The 26429-nt window shown below is 41.7% G+C and overlaps 2 protein-coding genes across 2 annotated transcripts; one reads left to right on the top strand and one right to left on the bottom strand.

Moving 5' to 3' along the window:
• Nucleotides 1-561: 561 nt before the first annotated feature.
• mpl (MPL proto-oncogene, thrombopoietin receptor) lies at nucleotides 562-5856 on the top strand (the record flags this gene model as incomplete). Its single annotated transcript, XM_079574414.1, has 12 exons — nucleotides 562-685; nucleotides 939-1074; nucleotides 1954-2132; nucleotides 2221-2366; nucleotides 3305-3455; nucleotides 3581-3695; nucleotides 3780-3949; nucleotides 4279-4418; nucleotides 4559-4709; nucleotides 4950-5049; nucleotides 5123-5210; nucleotides 5410-5856. The coding sequence occupies exons 1-12, from the start codon at nucleotides 568-570 to the stop codon at nucleotides 5854-5856; spliced, it is 1941 nt and encodes a 646-aa protein (XP_079430540.1). The 5' UTR covers nucleotides 562-567.
• A 1002-nt stretch (nucleotides 5857-6858) lies between these two features.
• Nucleotides 6859-18714, bottom strand: LOC306977333 (N(G),N(G)-dimethylarginine dimethylaminohydrolase 1-like). The gene is made up of 6 exons (XM_079575617.1): nucleotides 18265-18714; nucleotides 14393-14492; nucleotides 12622-12695; nucleotides 9782-9901; nucleotides 7685-7828; nucleotides 6859-7254 (listed from the first exon to the last, which is right to left on the bottom strand). The coding sequence occupies exons 1-6, from the start codon at nucleotides 18541-18543 to the stop codon at nucleotides 7138-7140; spliced, it is 834 nt and encodes a 277-aa protein (XP_079431743.1). The 5' UTR covers nucleotides 18544-18714; the 3' UTR covers nucleotides 6859-7137.
• Between the last annotated feature and the right edge of the window lie 7715 nt (nucleotides 18715-26429).

Genomic DNA, 26429 nt, shown 5'->3' with positions numbered 1-26429 from the left:
ACAAAATTAAAAACTATATAAGTGATGGGAAAATTCTATATGGTTCAGCAGGTATAATGTTTGGGGTGATAGTAGTGGCTTAAGTTCAGTCAGGCTACACGACCTGACTTGCACTGCAGACCTGGGGAGCAAGATAACGCACAGCGGAGCTATGGGACATGTTACACCTAACGGTTGTACTGTGATTTTAAAGGGGACTCTGTGTAACAAGGCATGACCCCAGTCCCAGTCACCTCGGTCTGAAGGCTAAAATGATGAATAAATAATGAATGGATATAAAAATGGACGTCTTTTAAAACTTCAAAAGATAATCCTGAAAAGAGTGTCGAGGCAAAAGGCTTCCAAAAGGTGAGATTGAAACTATACTAAACATATGAACTTCTAGAAACCTGTAAAGTCAACCTCAAAAACAACAACACAAACCTTGAGTCTCCTCCCACTTGTCCTTATTTGGCGTTGATTTTGGAGTTGACACAAGTTTTCTGCTCATGTGTGAACTGTCACTTTGGGTCACATCTGACACCTCTGCACACATGTACTGTTGTTATACAGTAATAGTAAAATAAGATGAACGCCCTGACCAGGCTTTGGGCCGGCAGGTGGGAGGCAGCCGGCGTCGCTCTGTGGACCTTTGTGGCCTTCACGTCTTGGACTAATTCTCAGGGGAGAAGTTTGTCTGTGGAAGGTAATTTATTTATGCATTATTTATCTATCTGCTGTATTGTATTTCCTTACCTTTCCTTATCTATGTTTTGTTTTATTTCCCTTTTTTTTTGTTATTATAGCACATTGTATTTTACTTACAAAAGGAAGAAACAAGTTATTATAACAAATAACATACATTTACAGATGTTTCCACTTCATTCATTCTTTCTCAATACCCATACAAAACCTCTTCATGCTAATAATATGCTTCTGTGTGTTTTTTTTCTTTATAGACATTTTGCTTTTAAAAAATGAGCCCAGTCCAAAATGCCTTACCCGAATGGAGGGCGGAATACCAAAGGAATTCACCTGTTTCTTTAAGACCGAAGACTCAGACTCTGCTCCTGAATTCTACTACACCATCGACAAGTAAAAAGAAAAAAACAACAACATATTTTTAACTGAATGCCCTTTATTATTCTGATTTTAAACCTGTTTTCTTTCGAGTGCACAAGCTTTCACTTCACAGTAATGCGCTTAATTATCGAGTCACTTTGGGTAATTTGTAAAAGGGGGCACTTTCTCTACTTAAAGGTGCATTATGCAACTTTTTTTGGGGAAAAAAAAGTTGATATCTGTGCGTATTTGACCTTGTAGTGACCACTGTGGTGGAAAGCTGGGTCACTACAAGGTCTTAAACGCACAAATATCAACTTTTTTTTTTTTTTTTCGGGTAAAAAGTTGCATAGTGCACTATAATGCAAATTGGCTAGATGCAAGTTGGCCATTTTATACTCACTACTGCCACCTCAGGTCATTCGTGTAACTGCACCTTCTATATTAAGCTCGTGCATGCCGGCAATTCGGACCCAAAGTAACAACTTTTTGAGTGACAGTTTGAGAGGCAGTTGTGGTGAATAGGTCTGAGCTCATTCTACACCTTAGGACATTGCTGGAGTATTTTTTAAACTCTGTCTAGTCCCTTTAAGTAGCACCTACAAATATAATACTTTTATAATACGTTTTTAATATCTAATTTCTAATTTGATTTGTTGGCCCAAAAAATTCATTTAAATACACATTTTTTTCACAACTCAATAGCTTATTCAAAAAAACAGGTTGCACATAATCTCTTTTGATAATTGTTTTTATATCTAATAAACAATAAATGAAAGCACTTGCTGTTGATTAAGGAAGAGATGTACTGTGAAATATATATATAAAAAATGTGCTTGCAGTGTCTCGCCTTAATGGTCACTGGGAACATTGTATGTCTGGTACCGTTAGTGTTTTGTGTCTAATCTCCAGTCCTCCCCGAAGAACACGGTGTGAGATGCAGGTCCAGACATCAGGAGATGGAGGCCTTCTGCACATCTGCTCTTTCCCACAGTCAGATATTTTTGAGTTTGATGATATTCCATTGGAAGTTCTGGACCGAGCCAAGAACCGCAGCCTCTACAGCCGGACCGTCACTGTGGAGGATAATAGTGAGATGCTTCTATTTAGACACTTATGAAGGATAACACAAAATGCGACCATCTTGTTCACCAACACTGTGTGCTTGTATTTCTTCAGTTGTTCAGGAGCCACCCAGCAACATTTCTCTAATCCAAAACAACAACATTGGAGAGCTGCTGCTGTCATGGCAGGCCAAATGTGCTTATACTTTGTTCTACAAGATTAGATTCTCCTCCAAGAGCATGAACCAGACAATAAAACAGGTATGTTCCACTTTATGACATTAATGTTTCATTTCTGGGGGCAAAAGTGCACCTTTGTTGAATCCGGCAGCAAAGTGGGTAGTAGTGTTAAGCCACAACCAGAAGGTGGTGCAAGACGGCAGTATGAGTTAGAGAAGTGAAAAAAGTACTTTATTAAATGCAGGGGCGGACTGGGACTGAAAAACAGCCCTGGACTCTGACCAGCCTGGCCCAAATTAGCGTAATTGTGACACTTCCACAAATACATATTTTAACCTTCTACCCCCCGCCTTAACATTAACGAGTGCATTTTCCCCAGTTCGGCTTTTTATTATTATTTTAGAACGGGAAAGGTGGTCGTAGAAACAGAAGCAAAATCATTCATATAAATAATAAATAATAATGGTCCCAAAATTGAACCTTGTGGTACACCATACTCCACAGAATTCCTTGTAGATTCATATTTTTTATACTGGGCTTTACCCAAATCTAAAAGCTTCTTGACTGGAGAGCAACAATGTAACGCCTCATTTGAAAGCTAAGACCTACAAAAGTGATGGAAACTTTTCGTCACGTCGCCACATTTTTGTCATATTTTTGTTGTTTTTTAATCATTTTTCTATCATTTTTTGTTGTGTTTTTCTCACGTTTTTGTAGTGTTTTTTTTTCTTCTCGTTTTTTTCTCATGTTTTTGTTGACTTTTCATCGTCTTTTTCTCGCTATTTTGATGCTTTTCTTTTTAGCTTTTAGATTTGGGTAAAGCTCAGTTGAGGCGGGACTGGTGGCCCTAGAGCCAGTGGCCCTTCTGTGCTCTTCCAGAATGGACATATGGCCAGTCCGCCCCTGATTAAATGTAGCTAAGTGAAGACAAATCTACTAAGATGTGTGCAAAGAACATGTTTGTACCAAAGCTGTGCACTCAGCAAACACATCTAAACTGTCTAATACTATCTGTAAAGGGTGACCGCAAATTTAAAGAAACGTTGGATGGTCTGGCGCCAGGAGAAGAAGTCAAAGTTCAAGTCTCTGTCAGATGTTCCCCCAGCAGCACCACTGGACACTGGAGCCAATGGTCACCGCCTGTTGAGGCTGTGGCTCCACAATCCGCAGGTCTGTCCTGTGGCTTTCAAGGATTTCTTAAACAAAACAAACACACTTACACTAGACAGGCTGGCTTGGCAGAATGCTATGCCATGATCATTGTTATTTTTCACTGTTTATTTTGTGTCTGACAGATGACATTTTACTGACGTGCTCCACAAAGGATCTGCTTAACGTCACATGTCAGTGGGACAGTGGCGTATCAAACATAGAGGCAGGCTACACGCTATTCTACAAAACAGGCTCAAGGTCTGTCAATGTGCATCCGAACAGTCATGTTTGTTGTCATACTTATCAAAATTGTTGTGTTGTATGCTTTTATTAACTATAAAGCGAAGGACGTGGTTGGACACAGTGGACACAATGCTTCCCTGAGACTAACGTAACTGACCAGTGCGGTTTCCAAGGCAACGTGCAGAAAAGAACAAGAGTCAAGCTCAGCAGTCCAATGGCTCCACTCAACAAGACCTTCTACTCGAAGGACTTCAAGCTCAACACCATCAGTAAGAAATCCTTCCTCTATATGAACTGCACAGTAGTTCATACAGTTTTCAAGTACTCACATTTTATTATGGAGCACTCTGATACTAAAATCATATACATTTCTTTTCTTGTGTAAAAATTGTAAACTTATCCCGACAATAAAGAATAAGAAATAGATGTTATATTGTGACACAGGCAGATATACTTCTGTTGCTCTCAGTGATGTCTTTGAACATCTACAACACTTGAGGTTAATATTTTCATTATCAGACTTCACATAATAGAAGTGTAATACTAATATCTGAATCCATATAGTGAAAAGATCACCAAGTAAATGTTTTCTTTTCAGTCAAAACGTCTCCTCCGAGCCTCCTAAAGCAGAATGAGACTGATCAGCTGTGTGTGAGCTGGGACTCTCCTCTTCCTGCTCTGTCATCCCACCTGCAGTACGAGCTCAACTACAGACCGACAACAGAGAAGCACTGGACGGTAAGAGAATTATTATGTCCAGACAACTCTGCTTTCCCTTTGTTACCACAAGATGGTGCTACTGAGACGTGTCGAAATATCCTCATTTACACAAAGCTGTTAAAACATTTTAGAAAATAGATGATTCTTTTATTTTTCAGACCGTCGTCTCAAATGGCCCAGAGACAGAGGTGTGTCTGAAGCGTTCCTGGAGCGGTCAGTTTGATGTGAAAGTCCGGGCTGAACCTTCTGGGCCCGAGTACTCGGGGCAATGGAGTGACTGGTCCAATGTTCTTACTGGAGATGTCCCAGGTAAATATTGTAATTTTAATCACCTTTAGAGTAAAATGATAAATATTCTGCATTGTATTGTCCAACAATAATGGCTTTAGATTTCATTGATTTTTGCAGTGGGATTGAGTGATGTTAATTTACTTCTGATGGTGCACCACTGATTTATTGCTTGAACATTATACTCTATTTTAATAATATTCTCTTCAAAATGTATTGCACGTTCAAACACAAACAGGATTTTTGTATTGACCTTTGCAGTTCACTCATCTTCTCGTAGCATGTTGCTCGTTCACTTCAGTCCTGTCTTGTTCCTGGTCTTTGCAGTACTCCTCACTTTATTGTTTTCAAAGTATTTCAAGTAAGTACATTCAGATCTATTTACTATTTCTCACCATATCATACTAATGTCTCTGAATTGTGTGTTTTCAAAGAAAGCTGAAGCAATATGTCTGGCCGCCTGTGCCAAACCTTGACAAAGTTCTTCAGGACTTCTTGACCGACCTTAAGCAGCAAAAATGGGTAAAATATTTTTTCACTTTCTAATCAAATGTATTACTACAGCCGGTTGAGAAAGGATACTCGTCTAAATATTATTTTTCCTCAATTGTAAATGGTGTTTTTTATAACCATTAGACAATAAATAATGGAATAGAGGTGCTGGTAGTTAAAAGGGATCTGAAAAATGATTATTGTTTAACATGGCTGCTGTGATTACCAGGAGGGTCCAGTGACCGCCAAGCAGTTGTACGGGGAAACCACCGCGTCCATAGTCGTCCTGTCTGAAGAGGACGACTCGGGACTGGAGGAAGCTTCCGCAAAATCCGCTCCGCTCCTCACCTCATCGGGCACTTCCTATTCCAGTGTGGGACAGGAGGATGACAGCATAGACATGGAACAGTACCCCGACTACGTGGCCCTAAACAAAAATACTATCATTCTGTGCACAAAAGAGAACAGTTATATCTATGAAGATCACAATAAGGATAAAGAAGTAACTGTAATACAAAAGTCACCTGACAGAGAAGAAACATTATCAAGAGAACATTCCTCAGGGTCAGACTTCTTGAACCATTCGTACCTCTTCATGGCCACAGACAATGCGGGCAGTAAAGGAAGAGAGCAAAGAGGGCAAGAGAACATCTATACAAACATGCCATGTAATTAAGTCGTCACCGTGTCACCAGATACAGAACCTGCTCACTGTATCTAAATACATTATATAAAACACTTTCTAGGGAATCTCTAATATCCTTTTTCCCTCTGGACACTGACTGTGTTGACTTTAGTTCTTAATATTTTATAATAAAATATCCAGAATGTATGAGAGAGTAATGCATGTAGTCACAGCGTACATAACGTCATGTTCATACAGCGTTAATAATATTGTTTTTACGGTTTGTACGTATTATTTGTACAGCTTTAATGTTGATTGCAACTGCCTTTTGATATCAAATATACAATGTTTTAATAACTTTTGGTCCAAAATTCTCTGCAGTACCACTTTTATGCATTGGCCACTAGATGGCGGCAGTATCTACGGGTAAAGCAGTTCATACATGAGTTTGTAAACAAAAACGACCTTCAATTGATAGTAATGATGCAATCATATAAGAGCGTAGGGCACTGACTGACTGTTGGTGTTTTCAAATATTTTGTATAGTAACCAAAGCTACACATTATGAACAAATCAGAGCTTAAGTGGATGCAAGTCTAAACATTTTATTAAAGCAAAATCACACAAATTAAACTGCCGCCACAGCCACCACTTGGTTTTCTCTCTGTGCTATACAATTTATCTTTTTGAACTATTTTTCCCAAGAAGTCTATGCATCTTTGAAAAGCCAGAGTTGTCAAACTGGAAGTTATACCTATTGTTTATGTTTTGGGCTGATGGGAGGGTTCATTTAGAAGTCTTGGGGTCTCTGCTTGGAAAAGGGCTGAGGAGTTAGTTAAATAGAAAATGATGTTGACAAGAATAGACACTTTAAAAATTATATGCCAGTGCCAGACGTGATACGGCTTTAATAACCAAAAACGTAAATTAAATTAAATATTTGGTTTTATTGTGTACAAATATTAGTGACAGATTGACATTTATTGCAACATACCACAGTTGTCAAGTACATGAAATGTAGAGATGCAGCTAGTATCACAATCATCAGTATCATGTTAGTAGTTAGCATTGTAAGATTTCTTCACTCAATAATCAAACATTTGGAAATGTATTTGAGGCTGTGGTAACATTGAACACACAACATGACACACCCTTAATCACAAAAAATGATTAGTCCTTTAAATTTAGTTGCAACAAGGCAAGGCTTGTTTATACCACACATTTCATACATAAGGCAATTCAAAGCACTCCCACCTCAAGTGTGCCAAACTCGAGAAGTAGTAGCTCGTGGTAGTATCACGCAGACGTAAATCCAAATACTATACTCCGATTTCAGATGTTGGTTTTCTTGTTGATGAGAATGGAGATGCAGGTGAGCGCCCCGTCCACTTTTATCTTCTCCAAGTCTGACACAGCAATCAACGTGTAGTCCTTCAACTTCTCAAGCACCTGCGCACACACGAACAGCCGGGATTAGTTGGGATCAATTTAGGTCCAAACAAATACCATTGTAAACTATTTGCACATACAGAAAACTTCTACAAAACCATTGAGAGTTATCTGCTTTTACAATTAAGTCTGGAGCTAAAAAACACACTCAATTTCCCCCAGGCCTGGTTTCCAGGCTTGTGGTTGGAGACATTATCCAGAAAAGCGGCCAGTGCACATCAAACTGCAGGTTCTATTGTTAAAATAACACAGTTCTGGCAGAGGCAAACCTATAGTTGTGCGTGGAAAACAATCACACTCAGATGGGGCTCAGTTGTTTTTCTCAGGGGCTGGTGCTGAAGAATCACAACAAACTCGAGACATAGTATCTCTGACTGGAAGATGGATGTTGCGTGAGAGATAGAGTTGCTGTTGTCTGCGCAAATGTTACCTTGAAACTTTCTGGAAACTGGTCACCGTTCATGTGGACGAGCACGTGGCCTTTGCCGGGCACGTTCATGTAGATGCAGTTGGCACCGAAGTCATCAGGTACCGTCAGCTTGTCGTAGCGGTATTTACTCTTTTGCTGCATCGTCTGAAGACACAACAGAGAGAGACGTAATTCAAAGGAAGAAAATGACGATGTAATTGGAATTGCAGGCCGATCAAAAAGCTAAACGGCTTGAGTCAGGTCTTAGTTTACCCCCTGTGCCCTGTAGCCTCGCAAACCCCAACAAATGAAACAGAAAAAGCAATCCCGTGCATAAAAAGTTTCAAGTACAAGATGATGCCTGCTTCAGTTTTGATTTTGCTGGACCTGAGCTCTGCCTTTGACACAGTGGACCACAGAATCTTACTTCACAGGTTAGAAAACTTGGTGGGAATCTCTGGAACTGCTCTAAACTGGTTCAAGTCCTATCTTGAGGACAGGACGTACTTTATCGAAATTGGCCACTGTGTCTCAGACAAAAGTCCCCCAGGGGTCAATCTTGGGATCCCTCTTTTTCAACCTCTACCTGCTTCGATTGGGCCAGCTAATAAACAGCCATAATTTGTCTGACTACAACTACGCAGATGACACTGATCTACTCACTGACGGCAGAGTCTCAGTCTCAGTCTCAGTCTCGTAAGAAATTTAGGAGTAATCATGGACTCAGACCTGAACTTTAACAGCCACATCAAAGCAATAACATCAGCAGCTTTTTACCATCTGAAAAACATTGCTCAGACTCTTCACTTTACTGCGCAGTAATCTTCACTTTACTGCGCAGTAATCTTCACTTTACTGCGCAGTAATCTTCACTTTACTGCGCAGTAATCTTCACTTTACTGTGCGGATGCCAAATTACTCCTGGTATTATTACGCCTTACAATATAGTTCCCCCTTTTATCCGCTTAGAAAATCCACATTGTTTAATTTTGTGTAATTATACTTTGTAGTGGAACACTTCACGTAACCATATTTAAAAAGGGAAAACGTGGAAGAGCTTGGTAGCTTCTATCTTGACCTGTTTTGGAGCTATAGAGGAGAGAGGGAGAGGCTAAATGCTAACGCCGTCTGCGCTGTGTTTACGTGACTGAAGGCACGGGTGAAGATCAGACAGGTCCTAAAGAACTCGTCAAAGCTAAGGTAAGAACATATCTCAGTATGTAAAAACAGTGGCCTATTCCTTTAAGACATCTAGCCTTTATTATATGATATCAATGGAATTAACAGACAGCTTCTGCTCACTCCTCTCCGTTTACCATAATGACCACATTCGAAAGGGAAATCATGGGGGATTTACAGACTCCTCCTTCCCAGCTCTGACAGATCATGTTCCTAAAAGGGAATAAGGGCGGGATCTTCACTGTAGACTCGGCCCTCGCAGAGCGCGTAGTTTTGGTCATAGCCGTGCCCGCACCATTAGCACTAATGCTAACGGCCTATCAATCAAAGTCCACCCCTCAGTATACAAGATTTCTAAAATGTTTCTTACGAAAACCAGCCTGGCCCCTTTAATTGCGAGTAATCCAGCGCTATCACAGGAGCAATATCTAGCTGTAGAAAGTTTTTAAAAATTACAGTTGTTCAAAATATGTCTTGTGCAAGTGCAATGCTTTCCAATGAAAAATTAGCTTGTTTTGCCGCCCCTATATGAAGGTAATACAGCAATGGTGGCCCCTAGCATCACGATCATAAAACAGAGCAGCAGTGGCCATTGAGTACAACTCTTTACTTGTGTGCATTTATAATTTACTACAAGCTTCAACATGAGTGATGCACCACGTCTAATATAAGGGGATAAGGTCTGTCTGTTGCAGCTTCTCAGCCCATACTGCGCAAAGCGAGCGCTCCTACCAGACCTTCTACCTTGTAAAAGCATTTTATTCATTGTTTGTACGTCTGCCTGTCTAAAAGGATGTGTCCGCTGAAAGTATGTTAAAATAAAAGAAAGTAAAAGACACTTTTGATTGTCCGTCCGTATTTGGGTTATACTGCAAAACTTGACATTTTGTGCTAAGTTTTCCAAAAACAGAACACAGAAACACTGAAATGGATGCTTACACTGAAGGCTTTTTGGGCATGTTCACTTGCACCAACGATGATGAGGCCAGGTCCCCCCATGCTGCAGAAGCTCTTTAGGTGCAACCCCTTAGTCATAGGCACAGTGGACACGGTGTAGTCCTGCACAGTAAAAACAACAGCATTGCAAGCAAACCATATCATGTACCACAGAACAACAAAAATAAGCTCTTCTATACTCTGATATGGCTGCTACAATGACAACTTACTTATCGCTGTACAATTTTATTTATTTTTCAGCTCTAAACTAATAGCTAATGTAAATTCAAATGACAAAAACATCACCTAGATTGAACGTAGCTTCCCTTGAACACACTGCGTTCCAAATTTTTATGCAAATTGTATGAAACTCATGGATGGTATTGTGTCTCAGGGCTCTTTGAATCACTGACATTAGTTGTCAGGTTAAGCCCAGTTAAGGGAAAAACTACTGAAAAAGGGTATTCCACTTTATTAAGCAGATTTACATTTTCAAGCAACATGGGAAAGCATGAAATAGTTGAATGCCTTGGTCTAGGTATGAAAAACTTTGATATTTCATGAAAGATTAAGTGTAATCATGGTACTGATAAGAGATTTGTGGATGATTCAGAGCACACTCGGGTTTGTGCAGATAAAGGCACAATATGGACAGTTTCTGCCAGACAAACACAACAGATTAAGAGAACAGATGCTACAAAGCAGCATACAGGTATTTGAAGCTGCTGGTCCCTCTGGAGTCTCCGGAATATCAAGGTGTAGGATCCTCCAGAGGCTGCAGTTGTGCATAAACCTTCTATCCGGGCCTCCCCTAAACTGTTCATTGAATGCTGATGAATAGAAACGGCTGCAGTGGCTCAGAAATACATGAAGTCTCATTTTCAAACAGTCTTGTTCACTGATGAGCGCCGTGTAACCCTGGATGGTCAAATCAATGGAGTAGTGGATAGTTGGTGAATGGCCACAATGTCCCATCAAGACTGTGACGTCAGTAAAGAGGTGGCGGAGTTATGTTTTGGGCCAGAATCATGGGGAGAGAGCTGGTCGGCCCCTTTAGGCCCTTTTGGGCTCCCTGAAGGTGTGAAAATGACCTTTGAAAAATATGTGGAGTTTCTGACTGACCACTGTCTTCTATGGTACAAAAAGAAGAGCCGAGCTTTCCCGAACAAAATCCTCTTCACGCATGACAACGCACCATGTCCTGCTGTAAAGAATACCTCTGCATCACTGGCTGCTATGGGCAAAAAAGGAGAGAAACTCATGATGTGGACCCCCTCCTCCCCTGACCTGAGAAGTTGTTTTTGTTGAGGCTCCAAAGATTCTCAATAGGGTTGCTATTGAGAATCTTTGGAGCCTCAACAAAAAAAACTTCTATGAGGGTGGGAGGCAGTTTTCATCCAAACAGCAGCTCTGGGAGGCTGTTGTAACATCCTGCAAACAAATCCAAGCAGAAACTGTCCAAAAACTCACAAGTTTAATGGATTTAATTTTGATTGAAATAGCTTTTGATTTTTAGTAAATATGACCTCCTAATGCTTAAAAATGTATTGAAACGATGAGTTGCATAATAATTTGGAACAGTAGATTTTGAGGTTTTTACTATGTTTATTTTTGAAAAAAATACTGTTATCACTGGGAAATTTTTTCAACCACATTTAAATGATCCTCTACCAGGTAAAGACTTGAAAATTATGCTGACTCTCATTTGAGTTGACAATTTAGAAAATCTTACAAAAATGTAATTTGCATAATAATTTGGAACGCAGTGTAATTATTATATTCAGTAACAGCAGTTTTTCAATTTTCCTGGTGACACTTCCTGAATTCATCAAACTCCAGTTATGATGTTTGTCTTGCTTTGGATGGGCAGTGATTTTAGTCCTGCCTCAGCGAGAAGACTGCAGACTCTCAGCCCAGTACGGGTCCCTCTGACTGAAGGACATCCGCCAGGCTGTCAGGGAGCTGAACTTTCTGCTGCCTCCTATATACCTTTAAGAATCACTCTCTATATTGTGTTAACTATTGTTTTTTGCGCCATTGTTTTGAGAGTAACTAGAGTAACAAGTATAGACTTGGACGGAAGATCAACTTGAATTACAATGGCATAAACCTGTAGAAGTGTGGCTTTCCTGAACAAGACTGACCCTATAAAATGTACTTTGCAATAGCTCTCCTTTGACTTTCATGTGTTTTCTCAATCACATTAATATGTTTGGAATACAGCTTTAATTTCCCTCAGATATAAACTCTGTAAACCCCCCATATATCTTGGTCCTTTAAAGAGGATGGTCCACAGTTTCCACTGGAGTGTATGGTAACGTTTCGCAGAAAAATATTTGAGCCTGGTTGATCAGATTATTAGATCGCTATGATTCATGATGGAGGTTATTGTGACTGAAGGCCAGAGGAGCAGCTGGAGACAAAAACTGCAATAACCACATCCTTAATGCTTCCTGAGCGCTTTCCTTTGCTATTGTTTCGAAGTTAGCACAGGTCAGCTGGGGATGTAACTCGGACTTTGACTATTCCTTATCAACGAAGAGGCGGCTTTGTTTCATTATATATTAGAAATGCAAGTCATCATCCCCCCCCTTCCATCTGAAGAGGAAGCTTGGCTAATCAGGGGAGATAACGTAAGCATATAGTGACCCGACAAGACTTCGTAACGCAAGCGTAATTGGATTTAAATATATGGACGAGCTTATTGCCGTGTCAAGAGGCATATGCCAAAGATAAATCGGAGCATATGAGGTTGTTTATAAATTATTTACCATTTCTCGGCGGCACGGTAGTACAGCACTGTCTAATTGGATTTTCAAAGTTTGTCTTAGCGTGCGTCTTACCTTAAAGACCTCAGCTAAGATCTCTGCTCCTCTCTGATTGGTCCGCTTCGATAGCCCCACAAATATCTCCTGACCTGGAAGCATATGAAAATGATATTACCAAGAAATACTAAAAAAACTATTCTCGGCTATTTCACGGTGCAAAGTTACAGCTAATGGCTGGGCCTCGGATGCTTGAATGCTGCACTAGCGAGTGAAGTTTTGCGTGCCGGTTCAGTGCTTAGCTGTGAAATATCGCTTGTGTGGTCAGTGTGGTGTGGCATTAGCAGGCCCACCTTAATGCATCCATAGGCCCCGGGGCTTGAACAGAATTGTAGGCCCCCAGGGCGGGCTTCTCCAGGTAGTCAGGCACACACATAAAGCGCAGCAAAAAGGAAGTGATTGACAGGAAAATCTTGATTCACACCCACACCCACTCACTCTAACCCGAGATGACTCCACTACATGTTCAGCTTAGTCATTAATGTAAGCAATCAGAGCCATTTTATGAATTTTATTGTTTTCATGCTCACTTATACTCACAGAGGTGGAGAAAAAAAAATATGCCTGGGGCCCCTGGGCTCCAGCCTAGGCAAGCCCAGTGATTAAGGCGGCTCTGGACATTAGCAGACTGTGCCCCCATTGCATGCTAAAGCCTAAATATGGGGTTCTTCTCAATCTACTGTTCTGTAACAAAATGAGCTGCTAACTTGAGGCTTGCCAGCATGAAATGTTTCTAGCCCTGCCATATGAAACCCATTTGGGTTTGGAGCACTTGGAGCACAAAGTCAGTGTCTAGAAACCTAATTAGGTGTACTAGGCTTTTTCCCAAGAGGCTTGAGTTTTGTAGAGGACAGACATTTAAAGACCACAGAGTAAAATGTACTGCAAAAATAGTTTTCAATTTCAATTTTAAATGTTTACTTCGGTTATTTCTACTGATTTGCTTTGATCATAAAGAATGATAAATAATGTATCAGGAGAATGTCACTGTAGTGTGAAAACAGGTCATTGAGGTTGCCTCACTGAAGGTCTTTTAAAGCCAAATGGCGCATTTTCATGTACTTCTTCTAACATAGCATTAGGACTACAGGAAAATATTATAGTATCATATATATGTATGTGGCCATTCTGTCTTTGCTCTGCCTGATCCCGTCAGATCTCAGAAGCTAAGCAGGGAAGGGCCTGGCTGGTATTTGGATGGGAGACCATTTGGGAATCCTGGGTATATGTAGTGAGTGAGTGAGTAACTGACTGGTTGGAAGACATATCATCACCATCATCACCATCACATGAGTGATTCACAAGGATGATGAGGATGATGAGGATGAAATGTATTAAGAGACTGAGTGATCAGTTATGGATGTGATGCTGATGAATGACCCCTGACTGCACTCTATATTTATGTCATTTTCCCCCAAGGACTACAGATGGAAATCATTGTCCTGATAAATAAACAAACAAACTCACCATCCGGCGGAATTTGTAGTTTTGAAACCAAAATTAGGTGACCTACCTGAATTGTGTAGATTTGATGAGAAAATGTTGGATGTGTTTCCCAATTTATTTTGTGTTTCAGGTTATCTTTGCCAATAAAATGTATTAAAATCTGAATTACATAACATTGTATTGGTTGTCAATCATGATGGAAGAGTAGAAAAAAGAAAAAAATCATTTTATTCAGGACAACTGTCTGAACAAAAAGTCATTGAGACCAAAATAACAGTGAAATAAGAGGTCTTGCTTTCTAAACATGTTCCTCGATTAGTAACAAGACTGATGAAGGATCTACCAGTAAAAAGCACGTCTCCTCCGTCCAGCGTGGCGTTCTCATCCGTCATCTCCACCAGGTTCAGATCCAACTTCTTCAGGGCTTCCTTCATTGCCTTTGTCTGGAACAATCCAAAAGCACACACAAACACAAAGGCATTGAAACATCTGCTGCTATTAAACAAAAGACGACATGCGCTACAGCGAGCATCAACATCAGGACCACAGCCATGAGCGTTTCCTATCAACGGGAACATATATATATAAAAAACAATACATTCAATAAAGTGGGGAAGGAAATGTACTATCCCCATTCATAGTCATGATCCCGAGCGGTCTGTGAAATCAACATGGCTGCTCAATCTCCTCCTACGAAGCCTGTTCCTTAAAAAGGGCACTAAGGCAGGTGTGCGGTCCGGCTACGAGCCTCCACAGTGCTCCAGAGCCTGTCAGTCATGGATTTAGGCTTCCACGTTTTAGTGCTGACGTACAAAAAACATGTGGTGAAAATCCTAAAGTCTTCTCGAGGTGTGGAATCTAGTGCACATTAATGCAAACCAGCAAAGGTGAGCCAGTATGTGCATCTGTCATGTGTTTTCCAAACTTTACACAAGGACGGACTGTTATATTGTAGGTTATGAGGGGGCAAGAGGCCAGGCTATTCTAGGGAACATGTGGAATTAGATGTTATGCCATCAGACCTGGTTCATGCTGGGATTACACTGTGCAATTTAATGAGAGTGAATTCCACAGTGTGTATAGGGTGAAAACTGTCTTTCAGTAAAGTTTGATGGAAAGTTTTGATACAAGGAGCAGTGTCATAGAAGGTAAAACAAATCATAAAATATTTTACAGCTGATATCAAACAAACTAAATTAATGGAATGACTGTCATGAACGGATAAGATTAGTTTATGACAGATAAGTCATAAACAGATAGTTTATGACTTATCTGTCATAAACTAAATCATGCTGCTGTCAAAGATAACACCCAGGTACGCACTGTGGGAGCAAACTGAGGTGTTCGAGGACCAAAACTGTGGGAACTGTTGAGTGAGTCGGGCTGAACAAGATGTACCCAGTCTTTCCTTCCTTCAGGTGAAGGAAAGACTAAGTATTGTTCACAAACCACCTTTCTCTCCTCTCTCTCCTCCTCACAAACACACCCGGCAGCAGGGACAGGTGGATGTGACCGGTCGCTGGTGCCGTGCAGTGAAGCTCTGTTCACATGTCGAGTGCAGCTGTCTCGCACTCTTGCTCCTCTGGTGTCGCTGGGGTTGTGCAGGGTCATCACGGGAGCAAGTCGTGGGTAAGGTCCAAGGTGAAGTGAGCAGGGTGGGGTGGGCCTACTGTCTGGTTTGTCACACGGGATGGTCTCGCATGCACGCTAGTGAGACTCAAAGTCATCAAAAAAGTTTTACAAGTTTTATTTATTTATTTATTTGGTCAAGACAGTGCATATTAATGAACACACATGGGATTCATGCATGTAAACATGTCACACCGGATTGTAGCCATGGGTTGATTTCCATCCGTTGTCAAACACTCGCTCTTTCAAACATTCTCTCATTCAAGCCGAAACTCAGAGGAGATCTACGCAGGCACAGGGAGAATGCACAAACTCCACACAGAAAGGCCCCATCCACCCCAGGGATCGAACCTTCTGGCTGTGAAGCACGAGCGCTGACCACTGCACCAACACCGTTTTTCCTCTTTCTTGGAGGCTTCTTCTTGCTCTTCAAGACAAAAGACTGGGTAACGAACAAGATAAGATGATACTTTATTGATCTCACAGATGGAGAAATTGCATTCGATGAGAGAGCATCCGGCAGCAGCACCCATTCAGTGCGCACCACTCTTTTTTTTTTCTTTGGTGAAAGATCGTTGTGTCGCGGCCGCTATCTTCACTGTTTTGGTCACAGGAGGAGCACTGGTTGATGGGAAATCCGTAGATGATGACCACGGCGGTGGAGCTCTTACGCTTGCCACACAGGTGTAGTTGGCCGTGTCGGACAGACGCGCCTGTTTGATGATCAGGTTGTGGTCCACGGTGATGTAGAAGTTCCTGTCCTCGCTGTAAGCCTGTCTTCATAATAGTGGCTTATACTTGTATTGCGCTTTTCAAGCTTGCATTAAGTTTCACAGCCACACTGTAGCCATTATTCATTTCACACCATACTCTGCCACCAACCACTCACACACACTCTCATTCATTCTGGCCTATTGTACATGTTCTTAGTGGTAGAGGAAACCTACGCAGGCACTCCACGCCGAAAATCCGCTTATCACTCATTATCAACTTTTATTAATGCTCTATTAATGCTCGAGCAAAGTCTGTAGCTTGGAGGAGACTGGTAATCTTTAATATGTTACATCAGTTTCCTGCACCAAAGGTACAAACTGTTAATGTTTAGAGCAAAGGAAAACCTGCTCAGAAAATGCACTGTACAAACCGAGAGATACGTGACAATGAGCAAATGTAACCGAGAACATGTCCAGCAGAAGTAAAAAACTGTGTTGTCTTGGAACAGAACTGAACAGAATATCAATACCCCCAATGTCAATACTGCGGCCCCCGGAGAGATTAGCAACCATTAACAGCAAGCTCAGTGCAGTGACAGTGATGTGGAATGACAGGGCTTTCAGATGAGCTGTCCTACCGTTTCCATCCACACACGACACTGTAGCCCAGATACAACTGAGTGGATACGATTTACACAAACTTATAACTCATAACTATAAAGACTTTTTGTTTTCCTCTAAGAATTTCTGGCTGAATTGTCATCAACAGGTTTGATCTCATGCGTACAGGTGCACTGTGTGGCACGTGTCTGGATGCGGGCACTGTTACAATGCCAAGTACTTTTACAAACAACTATCGCCTAATTAAGTGAATCATGCTGCAGGGCTCACAGTTAGATAACATTTGCATTAACAGACATTGGTGAATAAAAGTGTGAATGGGTGACTGGTTCCTTTCCTGTAAAGGGCTTTGGACCTGATGAAGGTAGAAAAGCGCTATATAAGTTGAGACCATTTACTATTTGCCATTCAACTGTAAAGAGAGCCTTTTCCTTCTCAATTATAGGTATGCAGAGATTTCTAAAAAAGCAGTGGCCATTTTTGTCCCCGTTATCTGTGACCAGGTTTCCCCCTGATCATTTTTAGAGTGGGGCAAGAAATGTCCTGTTTAGCGACTTGCTGTGGGAATGCCCGTCGACTTTCAGCCATTCACATTGAGAGAATTGGCCTTCATTTACTGCCGCAGTAGAGAATTCTAAATTTCTCTTTCACTTCAACATGCAAGAATTGAAGAAACACATTTCACTCACTGTGACCACCGTCGAAAGTTTTGTGAACTTTCAAACTCCCAAACATTATTACCCAAGAGCTAAAGCTTGGTGCCAGCACCATTCAGCTGTTCAGCTCGACTGTCCACTATCATTGGTGTTGTTTACTCTATCCACTGACATAACAAACAATAGCAGAATTAAACCAAACTCCAATGTTTTAATTCACTAAATGAACCAAAGGAGCTAAAATGTAAAATTATGTTTTAACACTTCAATCAATCAGTAGGAATATGTGAAATCTTGAATATTTAAAAAGTGAGGTCATTTCTGTTTGTAGGTCACACTGATCTCCATTTGTTTCAATGGAATGGGACAAAAGATGCAGTAGATGCTGATTTTGAGCTAAAAACCACTGTAACCTTCTTCATACATTTATTGTATTTTAAAGTTTCAATCTCCTTCTGCTATCTATTAGCCATTTTATTGAGTTTCAAAATGTTGTCCGCATAATTACACTGGGCACCAATCATTTTACAGCTGATGGGACAGGTGTTAACTTTCATGAACACATGCACTGAAGCCCAAAGTCACACCGATCCTACCTCTCCTCTCCTGCTCACTGCTCCAGGTCTGGTGATGAGCGCTGTGTCACCGCAGACCACGGCGGCGTCCTCCACAAACACGCAGTCCGGCAGCGCCTCGTCCGCGGGCAGCTCCACCACCTCCAGCCCCAGCCTCGTCCGCAGCACCTCCACGTAGTCCGCATGTTCCTGACGCGCCTTGGTCAGGTCCACCTCCGCCTCGCTGCTGCGGAGCGCTCCTGTGGCCAAGGAAGTAGGGATTCCCCGGACCACGGCGTGGGTGTAGTGTAAGCCAGCCATGTTTTACCCTCTTATGGTTGGGCACGTTCAGTCCGCTGCAGAGAACAAGTAAAGAAGGGGCGTAAATGAGTTGAACACAATAATTTGCTTTATGCTTTTTATTCGTTTTACCGCAGCAAAGGACGATCTGACACCGAGGCGAATGACAGCTCTTTCCGCGCAGCGCACAACCACTTCGCGGTCTGGCTATGACGTGCTCGCCCAATCAAAACGCTTATGCCAGGGGTGTCCAAAGTGCGGCCCCGGGGCCAAATGCGGCCCTCAGACCCATTTATGGTGGCCCTCGGCCTATTGCTGTATCGGTACACATCACCAGAGATGGACCTTTTTATTTGAAATGTATAATTCTATACAATTCTAACCTAACAACTAACATTTTATTGTGAGACAGAGCTGGCATGAAGGTTTTAAGCTTAAATAAAGGTATGGGGCACAATTTAAACCTCTGCTAGTCGAAGGTTTTGCAGCACTAACTACTGATCTACGGCCCTTCACCCCATGTATGCTTCAGTATGCGGCCCCCCATGAAAAAAGTTTGGACACCCCTGGCTTATGCTAATGGCCTAGCTTTAGAAGTAGCACCGCTGCGTTTATTGCACTATTTCTTTCGCTCTCGGTGTATTTCCCTTCAGAAAATCATCTCCCTGTGCGGGGGACATGTTCTTCTCTTAGCCTGATCTCTGTGGCGTGAAATATCTCTACTACCTATACTGATTGTTATCATGCAAAACAGCTAATATCTTCACTTGAAACATGCACAATCAATTAAGATATCCAGCTGTCTGCTAATACAAACACGGGTTGTGAAGGAGTTATGGCCAGCAGAGGCAGGGTAAATGAGTACAATGCGAGTCAAGTTGAGTAGGGCGAATTCAGGTAATTTGGGACATCACGTAATTTGAGACAGCAGAAGCAAATGGCCTATGACTTCTGTTCTGAAAAAGCGTAAGCCTGAGTCAATAGCCTTTAATTCTTGCTCTGGGGTTAAGGATTAAAAAAAAAACAGACAAATTTCCCCCAAAAACATGGGTCTGAGAAAAATGACATCTGCCCTCTGTCTGATTTTATCACAAGAGTCTCATATTTAAGTGATTGATACACTGCATTATCTATCTTCAATTTTCAATCATGCATTGTGCTATGGAGCAACACATTATATGTTTATTGTTTCAAAATGCTGTGTATATTTTTACTTGTAACACTTTTTAATGCCGTCCCAAATAGCAATAGAATTATATTTGGTTTCGAGGTGTAATTTGCATGACAGCTGATTTTGACTGGAGTCAGGATGGAGATCGCTGCTAATGCTACGCTCAGCTACACAGCATCATAAACACTGACTGTGGAGGCTTCAGGGGCCAGGTGCTTACAAATTTGAATGAAATGAATTTAGCTTCTCTATTGCTTGAGGAGATCATCTTTGCAAGGAGGTGGTTCAGGCTTTGAGTCTTGAATGAACTCGACACGTTGTAGCATAGACTACTAGCGTTCCTTAGTGTGGCGCTAACGACAACACGCTAAAGAAAACCACCATGCAAAAGTGGTTTAAAGCTATATATCCCGTTCATTTGTCACGTGAGTCTCAAGACGAGCTTATCTAAATCTCTCTCCTCACCCACCGACCAGAGGGTTTCCTGATCAAACTACTATCTGAAATGTATTTGCGGAAAGTATGGTGTGGTCCATCCATCCATCCATTTTCTTCCACTTTATCCGGGGCCGGGTCGCGGGGGCAGCAGTCTCAGCAGAGATGCCCAAACTTCCCGATCCACACACACCTCCTCCAGCTGTTCTGGGGGGACCCCGAGGCGACACCAGGCCAGCTCGGAGACGTAGTCCCACCAGCGTGTCCTGGGCCTTCCACGAGGCCTTGTCCCACTAGGACATGCCCGATGCCCTAGCCACCTCAGCTGGCTCCTTTTGACGTGAAGGAGCAGCAACTCTACTCCGAGCTCCTCCATTAACATCAGTGTGAACATCAGTTTTCTCTGAGTTCGCTCTGAATTTGATATTACATTTACATTACTTCATGAAACAAATGGCATCACCTTTTTTTTCTTTTTAAATTCTTTCTTGGTGTGTCATGCTTAAAATGGCGGCACGGCGGTTTTCACAGCATCAAGGTCCTGGGTTTGAGTTGAATAAGCGGCAACATTTTTTTCTTTTATTTGGATATTTTTGAAAATGGGTCAAAGAACAAAAATAATGATGTTGCTAAAAAGGTTTTCTCTAAAATCTAAGCCAAATTTTTCAAAACATTTCATGGAGGAATTATGGCTGGAGTTTTGAAATTGAAATTGATCATCATTGACAAATGATTGACAAACTCTCTGTGTGTATTTCATTTTACAGCATGTGATTTTTGTTGAACATACTTTTTTTTGAGTAGGCTAACTAGTACTCAGAGTTCATGTATTTGACAAATGTCATTCTTTTACACATTCTCTTTAGGTGGAAGAGAGAGGGACATAATATGAGCTCCTGTGTGCAGTCATTTCAGAGATCGACCCCTTCAACAGAAACACAAAATCTTTTCTTTACAGTATAAACATCTCTAGTCTCCTGAGCTCATACCGGCTATGTCTGATTGTGAACATATTTTGTAGTGTCTGTGACACAAGTTTATTTTTTCACTTTGAACATAATCAGAATCAGAATAGAATGTATTGCCATGGGTTGAGAACATGTTAATTTGTTTTTCTATTGTAAAAATATTGTAAATTCTGAGATTGTCGTGTGAGCTGGAGAGGTATCTGAGCAAAATTGTCTTTAATGTCTGTCTGTAACTGTTTGTTGTGTAATGTGTAATGTTTTGGTCCCCCTTGAAAATGAGAGGCTGCATCTCAAGGGGTTTTCCATTAATAAATTCAAACAAATTAGGAATTTTTCTCAGTACAAAAGTGCAACATAAAACATATAACATAAAACACTTAAAAAAGAATCATTTGTCAATGATGATCGATTTCTACAAATGCTTCTGTCATGGGCATATGGAGGAAAGAGGGGGGTCTGGAGGTCCTCCCCCATAGGCACATTGAGTTGCCTTGTGTATGAAATGTGCGGTATAAATAAAGTTGTCTTGCCTTGTCCATGAAATGTTTTTAAATATTTGGCTATACTGTTTGAGTAACAGTCCCAAATCACCAGACCCAGCACTGTACAATTCATGTTTTCCCTCATATTTTTTGTGGAAATATCCAAATTTGGCTTCAAATGGTTCAAATCAATTACATAAATACTGTAATAACCTCTTGAGGGTTTGCACATTTTAAATCTCCCAAGAAGAATATTTAAAAAAATATATATACCAAGTTAACCTGGCTAACGCCAGGCTGCTGTGTGCGCTCGAATTATTTCGAACTGCACAACAGCCTGGGGACCATGGCCCAAATTTTCCGGTGGATTTGGGAACCAATCACAGAGCGAGGAGGGACGGCAAGACGATGACGCACGGAAGCTTGTAGTTTATTTACGGATAAAAAAAAAAAAAAAGTTTATTTACGGATCCAACATGACAGCAGCAGACACGATGGTATTTTTCGATCAAGCTTTAGACCGTGTTCTAAATAGTTTATCTCAAAAGTTTACAGCGGGTACGTCATACGTCATCTCATGCGATGATACGATTGGCTATGGCTACGTGCAGACGCAAGGTAGACTTTTTTTTTTTTTGCGTATCGCCCAATAAACGAGTATGGACGATCGTAAACCACACCTCTCCTACGAGAAAATGCATTGGTGGTCCCCAGACTAAATATCACTTGTGATTTTAGTCTGGTGTTAGCCAGGCTAATACCAAGTACCATTGTCTCTGTTTCTTTGTGTTTTAAATAAAGTATTTCAAACTTCAGCGCACATTACTCTGTCATGACGTCACAGCAGAAACCGCTAGGCAGGAAGTGATTAGTAAGTCACGCATACAAGTGCTCCATTGCAAAGAGGGCTGGCGAGAATAAATACCAAATTATTTCGCTTATAGCGCACAAACGTTTAACATTATTAGGAATATATTGTTTATTCTCGCTTGCCTCCTTTACGGTGAAGAATTTGTATCGTTGGAGAAAAATAAATTAAAAAATATATAAAAAAAAATCGTATCGTTGGCATGACAACGCGGTGCCGTCGTCCGTATCCCAGAAGGCTTTGCGGCAGTAGCGTCGCCATTAAGCTCAGCGGCCAAGGTGGATGCGGTAAGTTTAATGTTGCTTTTTTATTGTTGCTCTCGACTAAAATTCACTTTTAAGGCGATTTGAGGCGAGAAATGTCTACCTGTAAGGTAAACCCGCTGGTCAGTTTACCGGTTGAATCCTTGTAAAAATCCGATCTAGCGTCTTTGAGGAATTCAGCGGCCCAAGCTCTGAGCTGTAGCCGAGTGGAGTGAGCTCAAGCTGGGCTACAAGTTCCACGTAGCTCCGCTGGTTTTCTCCAGCTTTATTGTAGTTAAACTCGTGAAAACTTGAGACGAAATGTTTGTTTTTTGACTGTTGTTGACTGTGTATTTATGTTAATGGTAATAGTTTAGCTAATATATGAAGTAAGGTACTCAAAATTAGTAAACACTCGACCAATATCTTTCATTATATCTTATCTCTCTTCATATGTTTTTGCAAACGTTTAATGAATAGATTATCACTGTAATTAAATAAAAACGACGAAAAAAAATATAAGATAGGTTGCTTCAACACCGAAAAGGTAATGTGGTTGTTTTAAATTAATAATTTGATGGGGACAATGCACAGCATCTGCATTGAAACAAAAGTAATAGTATAGCCACAAGGCTGATTTACATCCTTCGTAGGCTTTCAAAACAAAATCGAACATTTCAGAGTAGATTATTATAATGGTCATGATAAAGTTTGTTTTGTTGAAGTCAGGGAGAAATGCTACATGTTGTTGATGTACAATAGAAAACTGAAGATGCCTTTTATTAATGACAGCCTGTATTATACAGTAACTGTATGCTTATTGTTTCCTTTTCACAGAGCAGTGATGGAGATGTGTTCTAATATAAGGACCATTTTCACGGAATTCGGACCGGTCTTCAGCTGCAGGACTGTCCTGTCGTCTCCTGATTCTGCTGTAGCACGACTACCGTCCTCTCTCTGCGGTCCTCCATGAATTTTAGGAGAGAAAGTTAAGGCCAAAGCCCGAGCACTGAAGTATTATTTGATACTTAAGAATGAGGCTGGGAGATGGGTTGACGTGTAAAGAATACAACTGCAGGGCATTGCTATGCTGGTACTATAGCCAAGTGTATATCACTCCGCCTTAGGTATTATAGTTCCAATACATATCACAACATCCCCCCTGTTTAGCTGAGACCCTTATTGGTGATCAGAACAAACTGTGTTAAATTATTCACTTTAGAATATTAAGCGTTAGCTGTTATTCAACATGTTCCTATTATTATTAACTCTTTTTTTATTTTTATAACACATGTGTCTCATATGTATTGTAATAGGGACATATTTAAAACTGTCAACATTAATTCAGTCTTAGCAAGTGAACGAAAACTACTTCTATCCATGTGGATTATGCTTGATGTTAGACATAGTCTCTGTAGTGCGTTGGTTTGACCACAGCCTTTCCCAATCGTGTGCGGACTGGCTGGGTGCTGTTGGGGTCTGGTGGTTTACTTTCAAGTTCAGGGGGTGGTGCAGTCTGTGTTTGGTCACTGCGATCCTCCTGGTCTTCATCCAGTGTTGGTGGTTCTAGTGAGGTGGGTTCTTTTCACAGTCTTCTGCACCTGTGTGTTGTAGGGTCCACGCAGATGGCTCCTGCTACGCCTGATCATATTTCCATTTGGTGTCTGGACAACGTAGCTCCTTGGCTCATTGCACCCTTGCTGGACAACTGCTGGGGGCCATGTCCTTCTCTCTTTGTTCCACACGGTCACATGCTGTCCAGGATGGAGTGGAGGTAGCTCTCTGCAGCAGCTGCGGTCGTAATGTTCCTTCATCACAGCCGCTCTGTGGGCCAGGTGCTGACGGTGTCCCTCTTTACCTGGGTCTGCTCGGCTTGGCAATAAGGTGGTAACAGGCCTACCAAGGAGCGGCTCTGCAGGTGAAGGCAGCTTGCTGTCAATTGGTGTCGCTCTTACTTGTAGCAAAGCTATGTGGAGGTCACTTTTGTTTTGCTGTGTTTTCTTGACAATGGCTTTGATGTGCCGGACGTGTCTTTCGATGAACTTATTGCTTTTGGGGTAGTGGAGAGAACTGGTGACATGTCGTATTACCCACCGTTTCACAAACTGTTGGAAAGCCTGCCCCATGTACTGTGGTCCATTATCTGTCAAAATTTCATCCGGTCGTCCGAACAAGGACATGTAGCACTGCATTTTTTGTGTGACTCCATGGCTGGTTACTTGAGTGGTCATTTCTTGTGGATAGTCTAAGTGGATAGTTTGAGTATCTGTCTACAGTCAACAGATAATGGCGGCCACTGATTTCGAAAAGGTCAGAGGCTATTGACTGCCACGGTTTGGTTGGTATGTCGTGTGGTTTGAGAGTTTCTTTGGGGTTTGCATCTTGGTGTTCTGCACACACACCGCATGATCTGCAGACTCTTTCGATGTCATCATTCATCTTGACCCAATAGACACATTCTCTTGCCAGTCGACGTGTTTTTTCTATGCCTTGATGTGCCACATGTAGTTGTGTGAGAATGTCTGCGGTCATGGAGTCTGGGATGAGTACCTGTCTGCCCTTGAAGACGACTCCTGACTCTGTTGCGATTTCATCTCTAAAAGACCAGTATGGACGTAGGTCTTTAGGTAGGTCCTTAATGCTTTCAGGCCATCCCTGATGAATGAGTTCTTTCAACGCATGGAGCTTTGGATCATCAGCAGTCTGGCTGCGCAGAGCGTTTTGTTTTCAGGTGAAAAGCTTATCATGGCGGTAGTATGCCTCTCTGCATCCTCACACTCAGTTTCGATTCCATCAATCCTTTCATCCAACTCAATGTCCCCATCGTTCTCAGGGTTAGGTAGCCGACTGAGAGTGTCTGCTAGAACTATTTCTGCTCCAGGCCGGTATTGCACTGCACTGCATTTCTGGTGGTCTGCTTCCCATAACCACAGGGCGTCATTTTTCAGTAGTCCTCTTATGGTGTGCGCTTTCTCTGCAAACTTTGGTATGTACGTAGCAAGATAGGTCAACATCCCCATGAATCTGTGCAGTTCATCTTTGTTTTGGGGTGTTGGCATTTTCTGTATGTCTCTTATTTTTGCAGGATCTGGTTTTATGCCACTGTCTGTGTACAGGTTGCCAAAGAATGAAACGTTGTTCTGCTTGATGACACATTTATCACTGTTAAACACCATACCTGCTTCTACGGCCCGTTCCATCAGGGCGGTCAGGTTGCTGTCGTGCTCGTTTTCGTCCTTTCCAGATATGACTATGTCATCGGCTATGCTGGCCACGCCTTCAAGTCCCTCCAGAATTTGGTCCATCTTGGCCAGGAAGAGATCCTGAGACACACTCAGTCCAAATGGCAGACGTTTCCAGCAGTATCTACCGAATGGGGTGCGGAACGTTGTCAGGATTTGTGATTCTTCGTCAAGATGTATTGACCAATATCCTGCTTTCGCATCAAGCTTGCTGAAGATCTTGGCATTTGCGAATTTAGGATTCAGTTCCTCGACCTTAGGTATCTTATGTGGGCATCCTTTCAGGCTGGCATATAGTTTTTGTGGGTCTAGGCATATGCGTTGAGATTTGTCCTTCTTTGTGCTGAACGCTAGGCTGGAGCACCAATCAGTGTGGTGTTCTACTTTCCGCAGAACATCTTGTTCAACGAGCTTGCTCAGTTCATCTTGGAGCTTGTCTTTGATGTGGATGCTGCATTTCCGTGGTGGGTCGATGAATGGTTCGGCATCAAGCTTCAGG

The sequence above is a fragment of the Gobius niger genome (assembly GCF_951799975.1).
Source record: "Gobius niger genome assembly, chromosome: 17".
NCBI lineage: Eukaryota > Metazoa > Chordata > Actinopteri > Gobiiformes > Gobiidae > Gobius > Gobius niger.
The sequence above is the reverse complement of the archived record's forward strand: the minus strand, read 5'-3'. Positions and strand labels throughout refer to the sequence as shown.

Coding starts and splice junctions, on each gene's coding strand:
- LOC306977333 (XM_079575617.1), bottom strand. CDS start 18,543: ATGGCTGGCTTACACTACACCCACGCCGTGGTCCGGGGAATCCCTACT. Junction 7,829..9,781: donor ATGCCCAAAAAGCCTTCAGT/GTAAGCATCCAT, acceptor TTGTGTCTTCAG/ACGATGCAGCAAAAGAGTAA. Junction 7,255..7,684: donor AGTTTCCAGAAAGTTTCAAG/GTAACATTTGCG, acceptor GTGTGTGCGCAG/GTGCTTGAGAAGTTGAAGGA.